This window comes from Coccomyxa subellipsoidea (assembly GCF_000258705.1).
Source record: "Coccomyxa subellipsoidea C-169, whole genome shotgun sequence".
NCBI lineage: Eukaryota > Viridiplantae > Chlorophyta > Trebouxiophyceae > Coccomyxaceae > Coccomyxa > Coccomyxa subellipsoidea.
The window spans coordinates 1,620,250-1,640,206 of NW_005178038.1; the positions used below are offsets into that span (position 1 = coordinate 1,620,250).

General features: G+C 53.3%; 4 protein-coding genes across 4 annotated transcripts; 2 read left to right on the top strand and 2 right to left on the bottom strand.

The window, feature by feature from the left end:
• Positions 1-801: 801 nt before the first annotated feature.
• COCSUDRAFT_41033 (hypothetical protein) lies at positions 802-1,707 on the top strand (the record flags this gene model as incomplete). Its single annotated transcript, XM_005649188.1, has 1 exon — positions 802-1,707. The coding sequence occupies one exon, from the start codon at positions 802-804 to the stop codon at positions 1,705-1,707; it is 906 nt and encodes a 301-aa protein (XP_005649245.1).
• Positions 1,708-2,004: 297 nt separating this feature from the next.
• On the bottom strand, positions 2,005-2,756 carry COCSUDRAFT_32792 (hypothetical protein). Its single transcript, XM_005649189.1, has one exon. It carries the CDS (start codon positions 2,716-2,718, stop codon positions 2,527-2,529), a length of 192 nt encoding a protein of 63 aa, XP_005649246.1. The 5' UTR covers positions 2,719-2,756; the 3' UTR covers positions 2,005-2,526.
• A 3,787-nt stretch (positions 2,757-6,543) lies between these two features.
• COCSUDRAFT_14419 (hypothetical protein) lies at positions 6,544-8,240 on the bottom strand (the record flags this gene model as incomplete). The annotated part of the gene is made up of 6 exons (XM_005649190.1): positions 6,544-6,810; positions 6,917-7,064; positions 7,176-7,366; positions 7,457-7,618; positions 7,734-7,931; positions 8,064-8,240. 6 exons carry the CDS (start codon positions 8,238-8,240, stop codon positions 6,544-6,546), a joined length of 1,143 nt encoding a protein of 380 aa, XP_005649247.1.
• A 1,267-nt stretch (positions 8,241-9,507) lies between these two features.
• On the top strand, positions 9,508-10,532 carry COCSUDRAFT_32793 (hypothetical protein). The gene is made up of 2 exons (XM_005649191.1): positions 9,508-9,657; positions 9,807-10,532. Exons 1-2 carry the CDS (start codon positions 9,530-9,532, stop codon positions 10,195-10,197), a joined length of 519 nt encoding a protein of 172 aa, XP_005649248.1. The 5' UTR covers positions 9,508-9,529; the 3' UTR covers positions 10,198-10,532.
• The last annotated feature ends 9,425 nt before the right edge of the window (positions 10,533-19,957 follow it).

The window sequence follows — 19,957 nt, forward strand, 5'->3', positions numbered from 1 at the left end:
CTGGGCTTCCAGGGATGATGCGGTCACCTTGGGTAGGAAGGGTCAGGCGGGCCATTGCTGTTTGCCACTGAGAAAGGATTGCTGACAGGCATGTATCCGGGTAGCTCTGGGACGATCTGCTCTGTGCCATTGGTGAGGCGTCTCTGCAGCGGCTGGAGTGCAGATATCCTGGGAGAGGTGCTGGGTATTGGATACAGCTCATCTTCCCCTCCTGGCCGTCTTACTACTGCGCTGTCGGAAAGCTCGCCTGCACCGCTGCCTTGGCTGAGGTTTGATCCGAATGCTGTTAATCTCACCGTAGAATCCTGGGAGTACAAGGAGTTCTGGCTATCGAACTCAATGTTAGGCATTCTGATTATTCCGAGCCTTTTCAGGCATCGAGGAGGCGAGCCACGGTCGTCAATGCCTTTCAGAGGCCAAAATCTTATTGAGAGACCTCATCAAGTCTTCGAATGGATTGTTTTTACGACGTGTGCACGTCCAAGGTAGCACACAGCGCACTATCGGCATATCTCCTGTACATCGGAAACAGGCGTCCGGAACATCAGTTCCTTCGGACAAAAAATTATCTGGATTGCTGCCGATATAAGTAGCATATAATCCTCGGTGGAAGAGCCCACCCTGAGCACTTCAGCAATAAGTCAAAATGGCTGGCGTTCCAACTTATTGCGCCACCCCAGACCCTAAGAAGGCAAGGGGTTTCGTGATGGCTCACAGGGTCATGTGAAGTCATTGGCTTCACTATTTGTATGAATTCAATGACCAGGGGCGATCTTGGGCGATCTTGGGCGAGCTTGGGCGATGAGTCAGGGAACCAGAAGTCAGTCGAAGCGCCCAGCGCAGGGCAGCCCAGGGCAGTCAGATGAGGAGATGGAGCCGCCCCTCCACGATCTCCTTCTTGCAAAGGTCGAGTCTATGATCCACGGCCTGGAAAGCAAGCTTGACAGTAAGCTGGACGAGAAATTTGGGGCCCTCTTCCCTCAGCTGAAGGCAGAGCTCAAGGCAGAGCTGAAAACCGAGCTGAAGGATGAGGTGGTGGCTGAGCTGAAGGCAGAGCTGCTGCCTCTCCTGCGCGCTGAGCTGGCCAAGGACACGCAGACCAGAGCCGCCTCCAACGATGAAGCAGTGGTGAACAAAGTGCACCATCTGGAGTCTGTGGTGGAGTCTCAGGCCCGCCAAGCCAGGAGTGCCAACCTGATCTGCCATGGTCTGGCAGAGGACAACACAGAGAATGTCTCAGCCCGCGTGGCAGCGCTGTTTGACAGCAACAGCGGCCCCCCTGCTGTTGTCAGCGAAGCTCGCCGCCTCGGTGCCCCCAGCGCCACGCGCACCAAGCCGCGCCCCGTGCTCATCAGCTTCAGCGGCGTGGCAGCCAAGCACGCTGCCCTCAAGCACAGCAAAGCCCTGCGCCAGCGCCAGATTTTCCTGGATCCCGACCTCACCCCGCAGCAGCAGCGCATCCGCGTCAGCATGCGCCCACACTATGTCGCCCTGAAGACAGCCGGCAAGCAGCCCTTCTGGCGCGAGGAGCGCCTCTTCGTCCGGGAGGGCGACCGCGTGCGTGAGCACATGCCTGTGCCTGGGCCTCCCCCGGCTGCCGCGCCGGGCGCCGCTGCCGCCCCGGGTGCTGCCACTGCCGGGCCCTCTCAGGCCGCGCCTTCCTCCCCCGGCCGCGCCGACTCCTACGCCGAAGCAGTGCGCCGCTAGGAAGTCTCCAGCCGCCTATCGCTGCGTATATTGTCCTGGAATGTCAATGGCTTACATGCTAGCAAAATATCCTTGTGGGACACGGCAGCCTATCTTGACCAGTTCGATATTGTACTTCTGACTGAGGCCCGTTGCTTGACCTGGGATGACTCGATCTTGCCTCACCACTCTGTGACTTTCACGGCTGCTAGTGAAGAGGGCAAGGCGGGTGAAGGCATTGTTGTTGCGGTTCGGAAGCACCGTGATTACCACGCACAAGACTGGGTGTCAGACACTGACAGTGCCTTATGGGTGAAAGTGCAGTTTGAGGGGGACTCTACACCGCTGCTGATTGGCTCCAGCTATGTGCCTCCAGCGGGTTCCCGGCAATTGCAGACTGTGGACCTGACCAGTCGATTTACGGGCTTATGTGCAGAAGTTGTTGCCGCTCGTGCTCAGGGCAATGTGATCCTGGCAGGAGACTTCAATGCTCGTGTGTCAAATTTGCCTGACGCTGATGACAGCAATACTCGAGGCTGCACTGATGAAGGTGTCAATGCTCATGGGCTGCGCCTGTTAGATTTTTGCAAGGAAACTGACATGCTCATATGCTCTGGCAGAGTGCTAGGAGACCTTGAAGCAGTGCCTACCTTTAAGGCCAGAACCCATACTCAGGCAACTAGACCTGATCATGTTCTCGTTTCCGCTGATGCGCTCCCCTTGATTTCTCATCTTGTTGTGAACACTGGTAGAAAAGACTCTGATCATCATCCTATTGAGATGACGTTGCAAGTGAATGTGGCTGCCAGTGTTCCCTTACCATGTATTGGGGCGCCATTGTCACGAGTGAAATGGCAGCCCAGTGCTAGGAATGCGTATGCTGCTGTTTTGCGCAATGTTGCCAGTGCAAGTCTTGACGCCTGCACAGGCCATGCTGTGGCTGGGGAACTTGATGCAGCCTTTCAGACCCTGGAGGCGGGGATCCGGGAGGCCGCCGCCGCGAACAGCATGCCGGCCCGCACCGGGCGCCATCAGCGCAAGGCGCGTGCCGACGCGCCCTTCTTCGATTCGGAGTGCCGCCAGCTTAAACGGGACGTCCGCGCCCGCGCGCGGTGCGGGGGCGATCCAGCCGAAGTGCGCGCGCTGGAGCGTGCCTACCACAACACCGTCCGCCACAAACGGCGCGCTCACCGGCTCGCGCAACTGCGCCGCCTGCTTGATGATTTGCACAGTGACCCCCGAGCCTTCTGGAAGCGGCTCAAGTCTCAGCAGTCTGATATACCTGAGCAGCTCAAGCCAGTGCAATTGTGGGCTGGCTATCTCAAGCGGGTTGCAAACTTGCAGTTGCCACTCATTGCTGAGCTGCCCCACTTGTCTTTCCCTGTCCAGCCCAGTGCTCCTGTTGCCCATGTTGATGCTCTCAATGCACCCATCTCTCTTGGGGAGGTGCTTGCTGGGCTCAAAAGTTTACACAATGGTCGTGCCACCGGAGTGCAAGGTTTACCAGCTGAGCTGTTTCGGTATGCAAAAGATGAGCGGGCGCCAGGCATGCCTCCTCCGGAAAATGTCCTGGCGCATGCTTTGGTGGCTGTGCTGAACTCTGCATTTGTGGCTGGGCAAGTGCCACCCTCTGTGAATGGTAGCCTGATCACCCCTGTGCACAAGAAAGGCAGCAAGCTTGACATGCTCAATTATAGACCCATTGCCGTTACTGAGCCCATCATGCGCTTGTATGCTGGCATATTGAATTCTCGTATTCTGAAGTACACAGAGGGGGCTGGATTGCGTGCAGCCACACAGGCTGGCTTTAGGCCAAAACTGTCTACGGCCCACCAGCTATTCACCTTGCAGCATTTTATCGACCGGCAAAACCATGCTAAGCAGCCCTTGTATTGTTGCTTTCTTGATCTGAAGGGTGCTTATGACAGAGTGAATCGGGTGTTGCTCTGGGAGAGTCTGCGTCGCCTGGGCATTGATGGCCACCTGCTCTCTGCCATTCAGTCTTTGTATGCCAATTCTACGGTTGCCATTAAGATTGGGAGCAGGAAGGGTCCTAGTTTGCCCTCTGAGACAGGATTGAAGCAGGGTTGCCCCCTTAGCCCAACGCTGTTTGGCTTGTTTGCAGATGGCCTGCACAGGCACTTGCTGCAGAGGTGCCCTGGGGTTGGCCCGCAGTTGCGTCCTGGCAGTTGTGTACCAGATCTAGGCTATGCCGATGACTTTGCTTTGCTCGCCACCACACCTGCTCATTTGCAACGCTTGATTGATGCAGCTGCTGAGTTTTGTGAACAAACGGGAATGGTCATCAGTGTTGACAAAACAAAGATTGTGGTGTTCTCTTCAAGTTTGCCAGGACCTTTTCAATGGCTTTGTGGTGGTGCGCCTTTACATTGGGTTCAGCAGTTTGAGTACCTGGGTGCCCTTTTTGACGGTGCCCAAGGCATTAATCTCACCTTTGGCAAGCTTCACAGGAACATGTGGGGTGTGTGGGCACAGCTCAAGCAGCAATATGGGAAGTTGCATTGCAGCATGTCAGCTGGCCTGTTGTTGCGCCTATATGATGCATGTGTGCCGCCGACTGCCTCCTACGGTTGTGAGGTGTGGGGCCTGCGCAGCCTTCCTGGTGGCGACAGCCGGCGGGGCCGGGCTGCCTTGGCCTCCTCTCACCTGAAAATTCTGAGAGACATTGCTGGCGTCCCCACCTCTGTGCATGGTGCCATCTTGCTTAAGGAGTTGAATCAGCAGACCCTTGATTGTGTGTGGTGGCGGCGCATTATCAAGTTCTGGAACAATTTGGCTGCCTTGCCTGCAAATAATTTTCACAGGCAAGTGGCCCTTGATGATTGTTGGGATGCCATAACCCGTAATGTTAAGAATTGGGCTTGGGCCTTCATGCGGGGCTTGCGCCGAATTGGGTATGAGTTTGTTATTCGGTTTGACACCCTTGTTCCTGTGGAAGTTGATGCTGTGATGCAGCTGCTAGATGCGCAAGCACTGCAGGTTTGGGATGACATTGACATTTGCCCTAGGACCTGCCCGTCCAGCAATGCCACCTTGTGTACATATCACAGATGGTTTGCTAGGCCAGCTTGTGTGCGCCACCCTTGCCAGCTCTTACAGCAGCCTTTGAGTGCCCGTTGCTTGCGTATACTGTTGAAGTTCAGGATGGGTTGTCATAGTCTGCCCAATGTCTCGGGCCGCTGGGCAAGGATTCCCCGGCCCCAGCGTTTGTGCATGCGTTGTGCCCAGCAGGTTATTGGGGATGAGCGCCACCTTGTGTTTGAGTGCCCTGCCTTGCAATCTGTTCGGGACAGATATCCTGGGCTGTTTGGTGCAGCCATTGTGACGATGCAGCAATTCATGTGGCAGTTGGACATTGTTGGTGTTGCACATTTTGTGATGGATTGTTTTGATTATTTGGATGCTGCCAGTTCATCCAATCAGCCCTAGGCGGCTGGAGTGATGTAATCTTCCTTCCTTCCTTCCTTCCAGGTGAGCAGGTTGCCATGTAGAAGAGAGTCGGTCTAGATTTTGAACAGTTTCAGGATCCTGATGATCATGCATGCGTTTCATATCAGCGTTTCATCACATGAGCATTTCAGGGCTGTCGACAGGAGCGCTCCGAGCCTAGTCTAGCTAGAGTCTAGTCTGCCAGTGAGGCCTCTGCCGAGAGGCCAGCAGGTCAGGGTTCAAGTTTCAATTTTTGAAAGCTTTCATATGATTCATTGAATGTATGCTTTGTGTCAAAAGCTGGGCCAACACGCGGTGTAATAGAAGCCCTGCCATTAACCGTGCACGTGCAAGTGATTAATATGGCGCTGTTCAACATCACGGCTTCATTAATTGACCATGATCGGCTGTTGGTGATGCTAGTCCTTATGCTTATATCTGAAGCTGCATGCAGTGGTCAACTGTGCCGTGTGGCAATCTAAAGCTACTGTCACATGCGCATGCAAAGCTTCCAATACTGGCAAAACTCTTTATGATATTACACTCCTTTCTTGCCAGCGGGCAACGTGCATCTGCAGACAAGCTGCAGGAAAAGGCTGCCATATATCCTACTTCTTGATGGACCCGTCATATTCAAGCATGACCTAAACAAACCTTGGGCACAACGCCAAGAATTTGCACTGCTCCCGGCCATCTGGGGCCTGGCAATTCTGGCTCAGAAAATTGTTTGCACAATGTGCGAGACATGGAAAGTCCAGCGGCAAGAGTATCCTTTATTGTCCTAACACCGTTGAAACCTAGACAATATAATCGGAGAGTGAGACAAGCTGCTCAGCTGCACATGTGGTGAATTTGTTGCTTTGCCTAACCTATGCATGCTTTTGCCAGTGCCTCACGTTTCCCTAGCTAGCCCTTGAAAGGAATACTTCACAGGCATCCAACAACATGACGCCGATCCTTACAGCAGAGAATATAAGCTTAGATGCTTTGAATGCGTGGACGCGTCTTTTGGAACCCAGCAGAACATCCAGAACTCTCAGATTCCCAAGGGTGGAAACGCGAGGCACCAAAAGTCCTGTTCAAGCCCAAGAGTGCGGGAGACATGAACCCATACAATATACTGCTATCTGATTCTGACTGAGCACTGAAAGTCCAGAACAGCTGCCAAGACAGGCTGCCTCATCTTCTTTGCAGTGACTGTATTCTGCTAACAGCTCTGCTCGCACGAATCAAGGGGTATTGACTTCATGCCGTCGTGAGCTCCAAAGCAGGAAGTGCGGCCTTCATCATCTTGCTGGCTTCCCGGAATGTTCTCTCAGCATTGTCTGGGTTGTTCAGAGGGTTTGCGCATGTGAACCTGCATTGCAACAGATGCATGCAATTAAGCAGACTGGAATAGACAGGGACCTAGTGAATACTGCCACACAGGATCATATAAGGACGGTCTTGTGCGACACAGCACCTGAAGGGTCGGCCTTCAAATTGCCCATCATGGACAAAATGGTCCCAAATCTGCTCATCCGTCATTGTTCCAGGCAGGTCGCGGCTCCTGGCACGGTACAGGTTGAAGTCAAAGCAGGAGTTGCCCCGCAGCAGCATGGTGATTGCTCTGCCAAGCCGGAAGCTCATGCGCTTCTTGTCATAAACATTTGCATTGGCAGCTCCCTCAGCAACCTGCAGCAAACCAAAGACCATACTCAGTACTTTGTCACAACTATTCATGCATGTCATTGGAAGCCAGGACAAGAATGTCAGCAACTTTGGAACACAGAATGCTCACATTGCTGGACAGCCATCGGTCATAGGTGCTGGCCATCTGCGCTGACAGCCATCCGCCTTGCATCTGGAATCCCTTGACCTTCACAAAGAGGACCTCCAAGGGATTGAGCACCAGGCCGTCGTATGCAAACTCCGCATATGGATTCAGCCTGCACAGGGCAGACAATCAATTGTGGCATTGACATGTGCGGCATCCAACATTGACATCTTCAGGGCAGGGTATGAAATATGGGTACAATATAGGTCTGAAGCAGCCTCACCCGGCGTTACAGTTCCAGTTGCTGGTGTTTGTCCAGTCCACATGCTGGTACTTGGACATGAGCGAGTCGATGGTGTATCCCTGATCCAAGATGACGCGTGACGCCCCCACTTCGGCATGGTATATGGTGTCAGCCATGTTGCCGTAGCAGGCAAAGACGCGCCCATCATCTTGCAAGGCCTTCAGCCCAACCTGCAGTCACAAGAAAATGTCAAGCAGCCATGCATGAGGAAATTGGCAATCACCTATGTCCTCACGCATGCAATTGGATGGTGGTCTGACCTGGTCTGTGGCCATGACATAAGACTGGACATGTGCGTTCTGCCGCTTCTCATTTGCAGTGTTGCCTCCCTCCCAGGCTGGCTCACAGCTGATGGTGCTGCCTACAAGCTTGACTGTGCTGCTGAGCCGTAGGGTTAGCAGCTTGCTCCAGTGCAGTCCAAGCTGTCAGCAGCATGCATGCATGTCAGGCATTGCAGCAGTTCTGAAAGTGCTTGTCCAATGGTATACAAGATGTAGCAGAGATGCATGTATGCGAAATGATTGGGTGGATACTTACAGGGAAGTAGGGCGGGAGGAACGGTCCCCGCACTGAGGAATTCATGAAGATGATGCTGTTGTAGAGCGACGCATTGACTTTGCCCTCGTCAAAGACCCAGCCAAAAGTTCCCCAGTCATAGCACTTGTTCTCATGGAACACGTAGCGCGCACTGCGGGGGAGTTGTGGCAGGGTCGCTGAGCTGAACAATGCTGTGTCCTGCAGCCACCAAACAAGGAATGCATAGTTCATGCAATGGCTTCAGACATCCTACCAAGCTGAACAGGGTGCATGCATGCATGCAGATCAATGAGCATCCTGAGAATGCATCTCATCAGCAGGAGATCCTACCTGCTGGACCACAATGATGTAGTCACATCCATCGCCTTCCCACATGCCATTGCGGACAAAGAACTGCAGGTTGCGAGCATATTCCGTGTCGCTGTCTGAATAGACATAGATGACAAGCGTGTCTGACAGGCGGCCATCCGGAAGCAGTTCGTCAAGCTTCTCATAAAGTCCTCGCATGCGGACATTGGTGCGGAGTGGCCTGCGCAAAATATGAGATCATCAGATTGCCTGCCAGTACTATTACAAGCTGGGCATGTGCAGGCCTATCTCATGCCATGCAGGCCTCAGAAATGCGTTGGGATCACCAAAGATGGGGCAACAGGTGACATCATGTGAAGAAATTTGCCATCACCTTGTTGGGAACAAGAAGGACAGGGACACCATGAGTCCCAGAATCAGGCTGGTCCAGAGCAGCAGCTTTGCTACACTGGAAGAGCCCAGGAGTGGGAGATTGAAAAGACCAGAACTCGCTGAGCTGGAGCGCCGAAGATGCTGCTTTCCTGGCCGTCGCTCCAGATCAGTGAGGTCCAGTCTTGGTGGCCAGCGTGTATTGCGTTCAGAGTGACCCTCCATCGGAGTGTCAGCTGACCTGTATGTGAAGCAATCCAGCTGTCAGTGGCGTATATAGGATGGATGCATCCGCAAGGAGCAGCAAGGTAGACGTCGCACATGCTTTCTTGGACACAATTTGCAGAGTTCAGAATATATAAAAGGCAAGCAATGCTGGCTGCTTTGCATTGCATCAAGGCTCTAGAATAATTGATCTCACCTTGGGATGCCCTCCTCAAGATCCCTCTTCCGTCCCTGATTCGCAGGACTCTGCTCTAACATATGATTGTCCAGTACCTCTTCCTCCAGCATCGTTGCGGATCTTGTTCGCTGTCAAGTACAAACAAAATATCAAATGAGACGCAGAGCCTGAGCTTCACCTCATTTAAGCGGTTCACCAGCGTTGACCTGTACCGGCTTGACTTGCTCCATTGGAAGAGAAGTACAGACGTGCGAGAGAGGTGGCATCTCAGACGCGGGGAAGCTCACCTTCTGAGGAGTGAATGTTCCATCACGGCTAGGAAATGTAAAAGCAAGGGATGAAGTCATGCGTCCCCGCACGCAGCCGGCTCAGTCAAAGCCGGCAGTTTCCTTTTCAGCGACTGTTATACAGCGGTGCTTGGCTGTGAAGGAGGCACTTGCAGTGCATCAAATCACATCCTTGGATTCTGGGAACAACAAGATTCTGGATCATCCAAGTGTGCTGAGTTTCCGCAGGAGGATACTTGCTGCAGTGTGTGATAGGGTCAACCCCTAGATTATGTTAGCATGCATAGGGTTTCAGGAAGGAGCAAGTAATGGACATTTGGTGTAGGAACGGAGATCTAGAGGACGATCATCTCGTACTGCTGCTACAAAAACAGAATAAAAGAGCAGATTAAGTTCATCCAGTACTGGCTCTTGCAAAATCAAACTCCATGATCACCGCCCATGGACAGAAGACTGCGTTGAAGATTTTGACTCAATCTTCCTTTTTGGCCGGCTGTCATCAGCAGGTGCAATTGTTCCTGCGTACTCTGACCTCTGGTGCCACTGGGAAGGTCCCGCAGGTGAACGCAAAATCCACATGGCTGGCTATCAATGCCCTGTCAGTATGTTGTTCTGAAATAGTTGATCGGCCCATTAATGTCACTGTCCTCAATGATGACAATTTCGATCTCATGGCAATGTTGACGCCAAATTCATGGTGCTCCCGCAGACCGGAGCAGCAGAGTCAGTACACTCTCCTGGTCAGCTCTTGTACAACAGATTCAGCCACACATGGGGTCCCTGTCAAGGACTTCAGATGGTAGGCACCCAGTTAAAGCAGAATGGCGCACTCCATGCAGTTCTGTCAGCGAGGTGGTTTTCCGGCTCCAAGCTGAAGCCCAAACACGTGGGTGGAAAGCTGAAGGTGTACTCTTCCTTCAAGGAGAGATTTAAGCTCACAGGCACAGGAAGGGTGAAGTACATGCCTCCAGGCCACAGGCATAGGCGGAGCCGGAAGTCAGCTGATCAGAATAGGCAGCTTCGCAAGAGCTCAATGCTCTTCAGCACATATGCAAAGACCATGAAAAAGCTCGGGTTTCGCATGACCAGTTACTGAGGCACCTGTGCCTGTGCTGTGCGTCATGACAAAATGGCCGAGACATGTGTACACTGTGACCTCTGCTGCATTGAGCTGTAAACAGTAAGTATTTGCACTAGTCAATCTGGCAAATCTCACTGCACAGGTGAAGTTTGGACGTGATCATGCAATCACTGCAACATAGCAGGGCGCACTGCTTGAGCAACGAATTATGTCCTAATTGAAATGACGCAATTTCTCGTATGATAACATTTTCAAATTGTCTGGATCAGAGCAATGATAAGCCGAATGGTTCAATACAGCTGTCATGACCACTGATCTTGAGCATGCTTTTATGTAAGTATGTCTTCATCAATGGGCCCATCTTGAGGAATAAGTTACACGTATCCATGTATATACTGAGGACATCCTACGTTGCATTGTTGATAATCAGCTAGATGAATTCTACTTGACAAAGCTACTTATAGAAGATCTTAGTAAGAGCTCAACCTTCAAGGCTTCCATGCAATGGCTAGTAGCAGTACCCCCTGCATGCATCTGTCTCTACAGAAGATGAGGCAGAAGCTCTTAGAGCAGTTCCAACAGTATATGGCTGGGCAATGAATTCTTCTAATGGCACCACAATATATACCTGTATGAAAGAATAACTTCATATGCCGAAGTCCTCCTCTAGCATGCGCATCCCATGGGAAGCTGGCTAATCTTCATACCTACTTGAATTGAAAAATACTGCAGAGGAGTGGCAACATTATATGGTGCACTTCAATCACTAAAAGAAAGAAATATACCTCGCCGTAGAAAGGTAAATATACATAGCTATATAGCCTCTAGGTCTGCTATGAAATCTGGATATCTTATAAGTGGTACCACCGGTACCAGAAGCTTTGAGCGCCGTCCAAGGCCAGTGACACTCGGACAAGGACAGAAAAAGAATCAGCCTGCTCTCTTTGGACATGTAAAAGCTGTGCCACGTCAGATATCGCCACGTCATATCCGAACAGCCGCTCGGATGGTACTTTGCAGTCCTGTGAGAGCATAGCCCACAGCAGGCCCAGGATGTCACCAAGTGTATGAGGGAGCGTTCCAGTGCTCCCAAGCTTTGCCACACTCCGGGTACCAGCCCGCAGACCCTGGCCTGAGAACCAGCCAGAGCAGTGTCATCAGCCTCAAGGACATGACACCTTTGCTGTGGCAGCACAGGATCAACTTGCATGCAATACTTCCCATGCCACCATCATGAAGATAGCTTCCCACAGCACACAATGCAGCACACAGGACAGGGGCTGCTAGATGCCGAGTTGCATTTAGTACCCCCTCGACAGGAGTGCAAGGGAGATTTTACCCCCTGCACAGGAAGTTCCAGACGTGTGACTGATCATGCAAATATTGCAGTACTGGTCAGCACCCAGAAGTCTAGGAGTCACCTGAGAGCCGGGGGCAGGTAGACAACGGGATCCACGGTGGCCAGGGGGGCGTCGGCTGCAGTCTCCAGGGGCATGCGCTGCACGGCCTTGCCAAAGCGCTGGTGGCAGTAGCGGTTGAATTTGAACAGGAAGGGCGTCAGGATGAACCACATCAGCGTGGCTTGCACGTACGCCGCGTTCGCCAGGAAGATGCAGCCTGGAAACAACGCCGAAAATAAGCACGAATGAAAGAAAGAGTGTTGAAAAATGTATCGCAGATCATCAGAGAGCGCATCTCAACATGGATTCGAAGCCCACCTGTAAAGAACTCCAGGATGAAGAGGCACCAGCAGAGCTGGTCAAAGATGTTGTCCCAGATGAGCCCGCCGCTCTCAAAGCAGCGCTCGCTCACATACAGCATGTTGTAGCGCCAGAAGATCCTGCCGCCGAGCATGTCACAATGCAAATATTCAAAACCTTCAAATTTCCTGAAACGTGCATTGCAATATGCAACATTTGGCATGTATGATTCAGTCACAGGGTTCCAATATGGAACAGGCAAGATGCATGGTCCAGAGACTTGTGCATTAAAGCGCGTACCAGGTGGTGACAAAGTAGGCGAGGGCGAAGGGCAGGATGATGGGGGACGTGGCGGCGTAGGAGAGGCCCATGATGAAGATGAGCATGGTGGTGCCCACTTCGCGGCCATAGCGCACGCTGTGAGGCCACACCGCCGCCATGTGCTGACGCTCGTGCACCGGCTCTGCGCAGCAGCACAGCCAGTCAGCTTTAAATCAGCGCTAGGCACATTACAGGCCTGCAATCCTCTCAAAATGTCGGAAGATATCTGAAATGTGTGAGGGCATCAAGAACTGATGATATCAGGAGAAGTTGACGACTCACTGCAGTGGCCGCAGAGCCGGAAGAGGCCCACCAGGGAGCCAATGTGGGGGTACATCAGCCGGAATGTCTGCATCGCCAGCCCCTGCAACCACCAACAGCCATGTAATTCTCTGGCCCTTATTACACTCAAAAATTGCTATTACATTTCCTCTGCAAGCCACGTCCCAAGAATCATGCCTCCACTGGGCAGCCAACGCTCCCATCTTCCTTTCTATCATTCCTTGGAGCTACTGCAGCCTGCATGTTTTCCACAGCAGCCCATGAGCAGCCCAACAAGCAAGCTATGCCAATGCTGGAGGTGTGATGATGCATGACCACATCACAAATGAGTACTGATGCATCGTTCCCTGGGACCTTGATAGCACCCCAGACCAGCCTGAAGACACTGTTTTCAGCACCACCCACCATATTACAACAAGCTGCAATTCACAAAAGCCTTTCTTTGAGCTTTTGAGCTTTCAAGCTAAAGAAGGAGGCACCTGGATGAGGATGTAGTTGATGAAGAAGTTGGAGGAGGCGGGGAGGGCGCCGCCGATGACGTTGGGGATGATGCTGGGGTTGTTGATGACGATGCCCAGCTGGGAGAAGGCACTCCCGCCCAGCATGGCGCCCAGGAACACGTTCCATGTGGACCAGTAGAAGAAGAGCGAGCAGATGCGCCGGTCCAGGCTCGACAGGCTCGGCCACTTGCCCTCCATCAGTGCAAACCTGGCCCCCGCGCAGATGAGCTTTGAGTGATACCTCCGAGAATGTGCAAGTGCAACGGCTTTGTGTACTGTAGCATGTGCATCAACGGGGCCTTGTGATTGGAGCCTTAGCAACGCCATGGCCAGCAGGGAGTGACACAACAGAAGATTCACACGTTTTGCATCTTGGGGGCACGAGTGACATGCATGCATGACTGGGCCTCAGAACGCCCAACGTTCACATGCCTGAGAGATTAGGTCCCTGCTTTTACCATCAGGTGCCTTTGGATGTAGCAGGTCAAGCTGGCAGCTGAGGGTCCAGTGGGAAGAGAGGGGAGGTGTACCGGTAAAGGGCGTTGGGCATGATGAGGTTCTGCCAGAGCATGAGGAGGATGGTGGGCAGGATGGAGGTGATGATGGAGCGACCCAGGGAGCGGCGCTGGCAGTACCACTCGCTGTACAGGATGTTGGACGTGCTCGTGTTGCCGCAGATTGCCACCGTCGCCTGCGCCACCGCGCCTGTGCAGCCCGGAAATATAGTCAGGGGAGCGCTAAATGCCATATGTCACGCATGCACGACCTTTTCAGCGATGCGCATTTGCATGCTGGACTCTATTATGGGGATGGCTTGTAGTGCGGTGACAGATCTTCTTTTTGGGCGCCAAGAGCAGGTCTGCAAAAGCCATGCTGGGCGAAAAAAGACTGGAGTGCACCTGAGAAGAGGCCGATCGGCACGAGCATGATGCCGACAATGAGAGGCAGCACCAGGATCTCCCGCAGCTCCCTCTCGCGCCAGCTCATCCACAGCGTCGGCCAATTCACCTGCGCGCACGCAGCAGTCCCGCTTGAACACCACAAGCGTGCCATTGGTGTCTCAGCAAAGACCTCGTACCCCAAAAGAGCTTTCTTAGCCTGATTCAAACTTGCCTCATGCACACAGAACCAAAAGATTGGTGTGCAGATTGACATCCAAACATGTCATCTTCCGGGGATGAAGTGGCGGCGCATGGGCACCTCCTCAGGCCCAGGGGCCTCGGTGACGCGGAAGGAGTTGCCGTCCTCGGGGTGCAGGTTGGCCTGCGCGGCGATGGCGGCGTCCTTCTGGCTGCTGAAGAACACGAAGAAGCTGGCGCAGGGGGGCGCTTCCAGCGCACGCTGCCGCGCCGCCACTATGTCCGCCTCCAGCTGCCGCACCCTGCCCGCCCAGTAGTCGATGCTGTCCACCTTTGCACCTGTGTCCAGCATAAACTTTGGATTTCAGGAACGAGTTGCATATTTAGTAATGATTTTCCACCCCAGCTGAAGGCCACAATTTCCATGGCTGGGCATCCATGCCCAGGTGAAGTTAATAGTCAAGGAATGATCCACTGCCCGAGATACGGTCTCAATTGCCATGCTCGGTACAAGCAATAGATATACTATAGTCGTGCCTGACAAGCGCGCAGGATAGTTTGGTAAATGTTGGGATTGCTATGAGGAGGTGGAGGGCTCACCGAAGCAGCCACAGCAGCCCAGGCGGTGCGTGGGCCGTTTCTCACGCAGGCTCTGCTCATACCTGGCCTCCGCCTGGGCCAGTGACTCCCACGCCTTGTCCCACTGCTGCAGAAGCAGATCCACCTCCTGCAACCAGCCGTACAACACTGCGTTTCAGCTGTAGAGACAACGCTCATTGGACTCTTCCGCTCGTTGTGTATCCCCTTCAAAGAGGCCCTTTCATCCAAGAAAGGCGTTGTCCTTTGTCTGGCGGAAATCGGTTTATTCGAAAAGTGGCAGGCATGGAGAAGAAGCAACGGCCACGAGAGGCGTGCATGAAGCCAGCCTACCTTGTGCTTGTGCACGGGAAGAACTCCTTGGAAGGAGTCCGGGAAGAGGTTCTGGAAGGTGTCAACCACCAGATCATGAGCATTCAGGAGCTTGTGCTCATCCACCTTATCCTCATCCTCCTGCGGGCATCATGAGATTCCTCAGAAAGGGCGTCCCTAGACTCCCTGGCTGATATTAGGCTGGACAAACCAGTAACCTTTCACGCAGATTGCCAAAGCTGCCAAATATGCTGGAAGCAGTGACTCCAACTGGTGATGAGGCATACTGGGCAATGAGAGAGATGAGACACCATGTCGCCATTACCGGATATTGGGAATACGCGCGAAGTGCACACCTCTGCTGCCTGCTGCTCGGGCTCGACGCTGTCGGACAGGTTGGAGACTTGGAGGGAGGGTCTCATGAAGGGGCTGACAATGGGAACTGAGTCCGATGCCACAGGCGCAGCCGTAGTCCCAAACTGCACACCCCAAAACACAGTCTCAGTCATGCATATCACCTCACACACGCCTTCTTCACACAATCATGTTCTTATTACACGCTTTCCCTGCCAGAGGCCAGGTGCGTCTGCAGACAAACTGCAGGTAAAGGCTATCAAACTCAAGGAAACACAATGTGTACAAGAAAAGCAGAACCTGGCTGACCTGCTGGAGCAGGAGAGGGGCATCATCCTTGCTGGTTTGGCCGTGTATGGAGCCAACTTGCTGCATGTGCCCCATCTCGATATCACCAGTCTGGCTGGGCAGCCTGTCGGGCTCCCCACGAACGTCCACCTTGATGTCTGCCACGGGCGTCGACGGCGCCACAGGAGTCTTGGTGTTCTTGAGGCCCCCTTGGCTGGGGCGGGCCCCTGAGGGGGCTGCACCGGTGCTGGCCGCATCGCCCTTGGGGGCGGCTGCTGTGCGCTCCTTGCGAGCCTTCGCCTTCCTGGGGTCCACCACATTGCTCCGCAGCAGGATCTGCATGCCGCACTGTACTTCTCAGACACTCTTCATGCCTTGCGCTTCCCGAAAATACCGCAATGATATAGATGAAGATTATGCTATATCTGTAGCTGGCACGGCAACATTGGGACGGGCCTGGACATCCGAAGCTCTTCACGGCAGGATGCAGTGATCATGACAGGATTGGGCGCTTGCCTGCTTCTGGAAGCATGTGGTGAAGAAGAACCAAAGCCGCCACCACCACCGTCGCTGCCCAGCTTGCTGCATCAGCCTGGCGACCATGCAGACACCATTGTCAACCGTAAATTCACACATGCATCATATAGACAACAGCGCTCTTAGAAGGTGGACATGACTAGTACAAACACATTGAGTGTAAAAGCGGGCAGTCAAGCGGCATGGAAAGCTGTGCAAGAAGATTGTCACACGAGGACAGGTGGCGCACCTCTCCTGCTCAGCAATGAGGTCTGGGACGTCCATGACCAGCACAGCGTACTGCTGTGCATTGACAGCAGAAAGGTTGCCGTCGTTGCCCACAGTGTTGATGAGCTTGCGGAACAGGACACTGGGCTTGCCCATGATGACATTCTCTGTCATGGACAGCTGCTTGGTGTGCCACCACCTATGCACCCTCTCACGCCCTGCCAAGCAGCAAATCAAGAAAGACCTTACTTCCAGACATACCTCATGAATGTTCAATTGCAAAGTGATTCTCAAAACAAGCACGTTCAGCATTGCAGAACGAAATATCTTCCGTGCCACATCACAACAATTACGCACCAATTTCTTGCGATCACTGAAAAGAGACACAGGTTCTGGCCTCCCCATTATCAGTGAATTGCTCTCACCTAGGTCGCCGTCCTCAGCTGGAGGGTTCCTTTCGTACTGGCTGATCTTTAAGCTGGAGCTGCCCAGCTCTGTTGAGGTGGACAGGGTGGACGCTCTGTCAATGGGCGACCCCAGAGCGCTCCTCCCAGAAGGAGACAGCTCCAGCAGGTGACCGCTGCCTGACATCCGCTTCTGTGATGCGCTCAGAGAGGTCCCCAGCTGGCCGTGTGCCCTGCCTGAAGCAGAGTAATGAAGGCGCTCAAACCCACCAGAAAGTATTGGGGGCCACCCTGTAATGTGGGGCAATCAACATAATGTGGGTGAAAGTTGCACCATGCAGGGATGCGGCGTTGTCATGCGACCCCCTCGCCGACGTTCCGGTGCTGGTGGCTGGAGACATTGAGCCACGCTCAGAGTCAGCCTGCGCGTCATCAAGACAACATAAGCATGCGTGGACAAATTGCCATGAGAGATGACCAGGCGGGCCTCTTACACAGCCTGAAAGATCACCAGCAGATCCTAAAGTGTTTGGTGGCAAATGAGCACATTCTGCATAGGATGGCTATGGGCAGGGAGGCGGCTGACCTCCGGCACTTGTTGCAGCCTCTCTCCGATGCCAAGCTCTACAGGGGCCGGCCTGTCAGTCTCCTCCTCCTCAGCAAACCCCTGGTAGCGGTCCCCATGCAGCCGGCGCTGCCGCTCGGCGCTGCCGCGCTCCCGGGCCCTGGCCGCCTCATCTGAGGGGCTCAGCGCGCCAGCACCGCCAAAATCAGCCGGTTGATGGGTCGCCGCAACCGCCGCCGCCTTGCCCTTCCAAGAGTGCCGACGCAGCAGGCTGGGCGCAGAAATGCCAGCGGAGATCGGGGACAGCGGCAGCGGGCCAGGCGAGGCCGGCCGTGAGGAGCTTGGCGACGTCATGCTGCTGTCATGCGCAGCTGCGCATGCAAGAATGAATGGGTTAATGCACTGCAAAAGTAAGGTTGAAAAGTGAAAACGCCTTTGGAAGCATGCAAACTACTTTCTGAAAAAGTTGACGTGAAACATGCCACTGTATCACAGTGGCTCTCCAGGCTTCCAACACAGGCGCGGTGCTAGCAGGGAGGGGCTCACAATTGTTCTGCAGGTCGAGCAGCTGCGTCTCCCCAGTCTGTATGGCCTTCAGCTGGCTGCTCATCTCCGGCGCGTACGGCGCCGAGGTGGCTATCTGGTTATTAGCCCGCATGATTGCCTCTGCCGCCGGACTTGAGGCAACACCTGCCGCAGTGCAAAGCAGTTCACTACCCAAGCAGGCCTCAAAGGCAAGAGATTATCAGGTAAGATTCTGACTGGAAGGTATGCCAGTCAATGATCTCTGCAATCTACACATGTGCATTTAGGAGGATGAAGAACCTGGGCGCTGGTTGAAAATGTTGTAGCCGGCGGGATGCGGGTAGGGGGTGGGCAGGTTCTCTCGGCCACCCCCAGTCTGTGGCTGCCAGGGGGCCATGCCAGGTGTGGGCGGCCTCCGCCCGCTGCTGACACACATGCAATGGTCAGATAAGCATGGGAGAGCCGGCTTTCGACATGCAACACCAGCATCAGGAATGACGGTTATTTTATACCTCTGCAGGTTCCTCCGGGAGATGGTTGACCTCTTCCGACCCATTTGTAGGGACCCAGCCTCTTCAAAGTCTGGAATACGGCCCATCTGTGAGATCACAGAATGGTCTGCTTAGCACGAGACATGAACAATAGGAATGTGATGCATGAGCATCCCCACAGCAACACCACAGCATACATGCATTCAGATAATACACACCTGATTGACGTTCAGCATGCGGAGCATGTTTGGCTGCTTATTCTTAGGGCCCTTCTCCAAAAATAAACGATGCCACTCGTTGATTTGATCCTCTCCCCCAGTCAGGTAATGCTGGCGTAGGATCACATAGCTCTGTGCAGCACAACATTTGTGACTGTATTCAGAAGTGCTTGGTCTTCTCAAGAGCAAAACAGCAAGGCTGCAATAAAGCACCATTGACAATGTTTCAGAAATTTTTTTGCAACATGACTGGATGGGGCCTGACCTTGCAATACTTGAGGAGAAGCCAGCAAACATATGCCACAACCAGGAACACGAAGATAAATGCTAGCCTGCGAAAAGAAAAGAAGCTCCTCCTTCATGCTCCCTAGCATAAATTGAGCATGAACAACTTCAAAGTTGTCCTGCAATGTGACCAGTCCCACAGGGATTCAACTTGCTTACCAGAAGCCACTTGAGCCTTTCTGCAAGTTGGAAATGGTAAGCCGAGCAAATGTAGATGTGGTAGCTCTGTTGCTGTTGGGTGTAAATTGGGGCTGGACACGACTCCCAGCAAGATTGATGGGTAGCACTGCAAGCAAGACAACAAATGTGGTCACTAACATTCCTCACAGGCATGCCACAGGCATCCACACCAACATGCACTGCATTCAGGGCAGGAAAACCAGGAAAGGACGCATCTATGGATGGGATAGCCAGACTCACATGCTGCTAAGCCCACAATGGCCACTGGAAGAAAGATCTGCATGCCTATGGTGTTTAGCCAGTTCATCATCAACGAGTCCAACCCAGCTGTGTAGAGCAGCTGCATGTCTGTGCATCTCAACACAGGAAGCAGCCAGGACCTGCAGACACCAAGCAGATGAAAACCGATACATTTGGACTGCCAGGACAACGGCACCTTCTAGTACGTGAAGTACGTGACCACGTGCCATGCCCACAGCACTCCGACCACTCTGGCATGGCTCAGGTAGATTTGCTGTCATACCACATGTGATTGAAGCCGCCCACAGGCAAATGAGGAGGCTTGTTCCACACGCTTGGCAGGTCCTGCAAACCCCAGAACCTTATCAAAATGCCTGAAAGGACTTCATCATGCACATCACACAGCACTAGCGCATCAAAAAGAGACATCACAAGAAGCGCGCCACACCAGGCGCGTCCTGAAGACTTGGATTTTGCCTCGGAAGATTGCAAAGACCATCAGGAAGAAAAACCCAGCAATTGCAGAGATCCATAGCCTGCAAGACATGACAGGTGATCATGTTGCACATGCACATTCAATGATGCAATGGCATCAGCCATCAGCATGCGCTGCTGGGGAGGTGAAATACGCACGCTGTCAGAATAGCGTTGTCTGTAAGCTGCACGTTGAGACAATCAAATCTTCCTTTC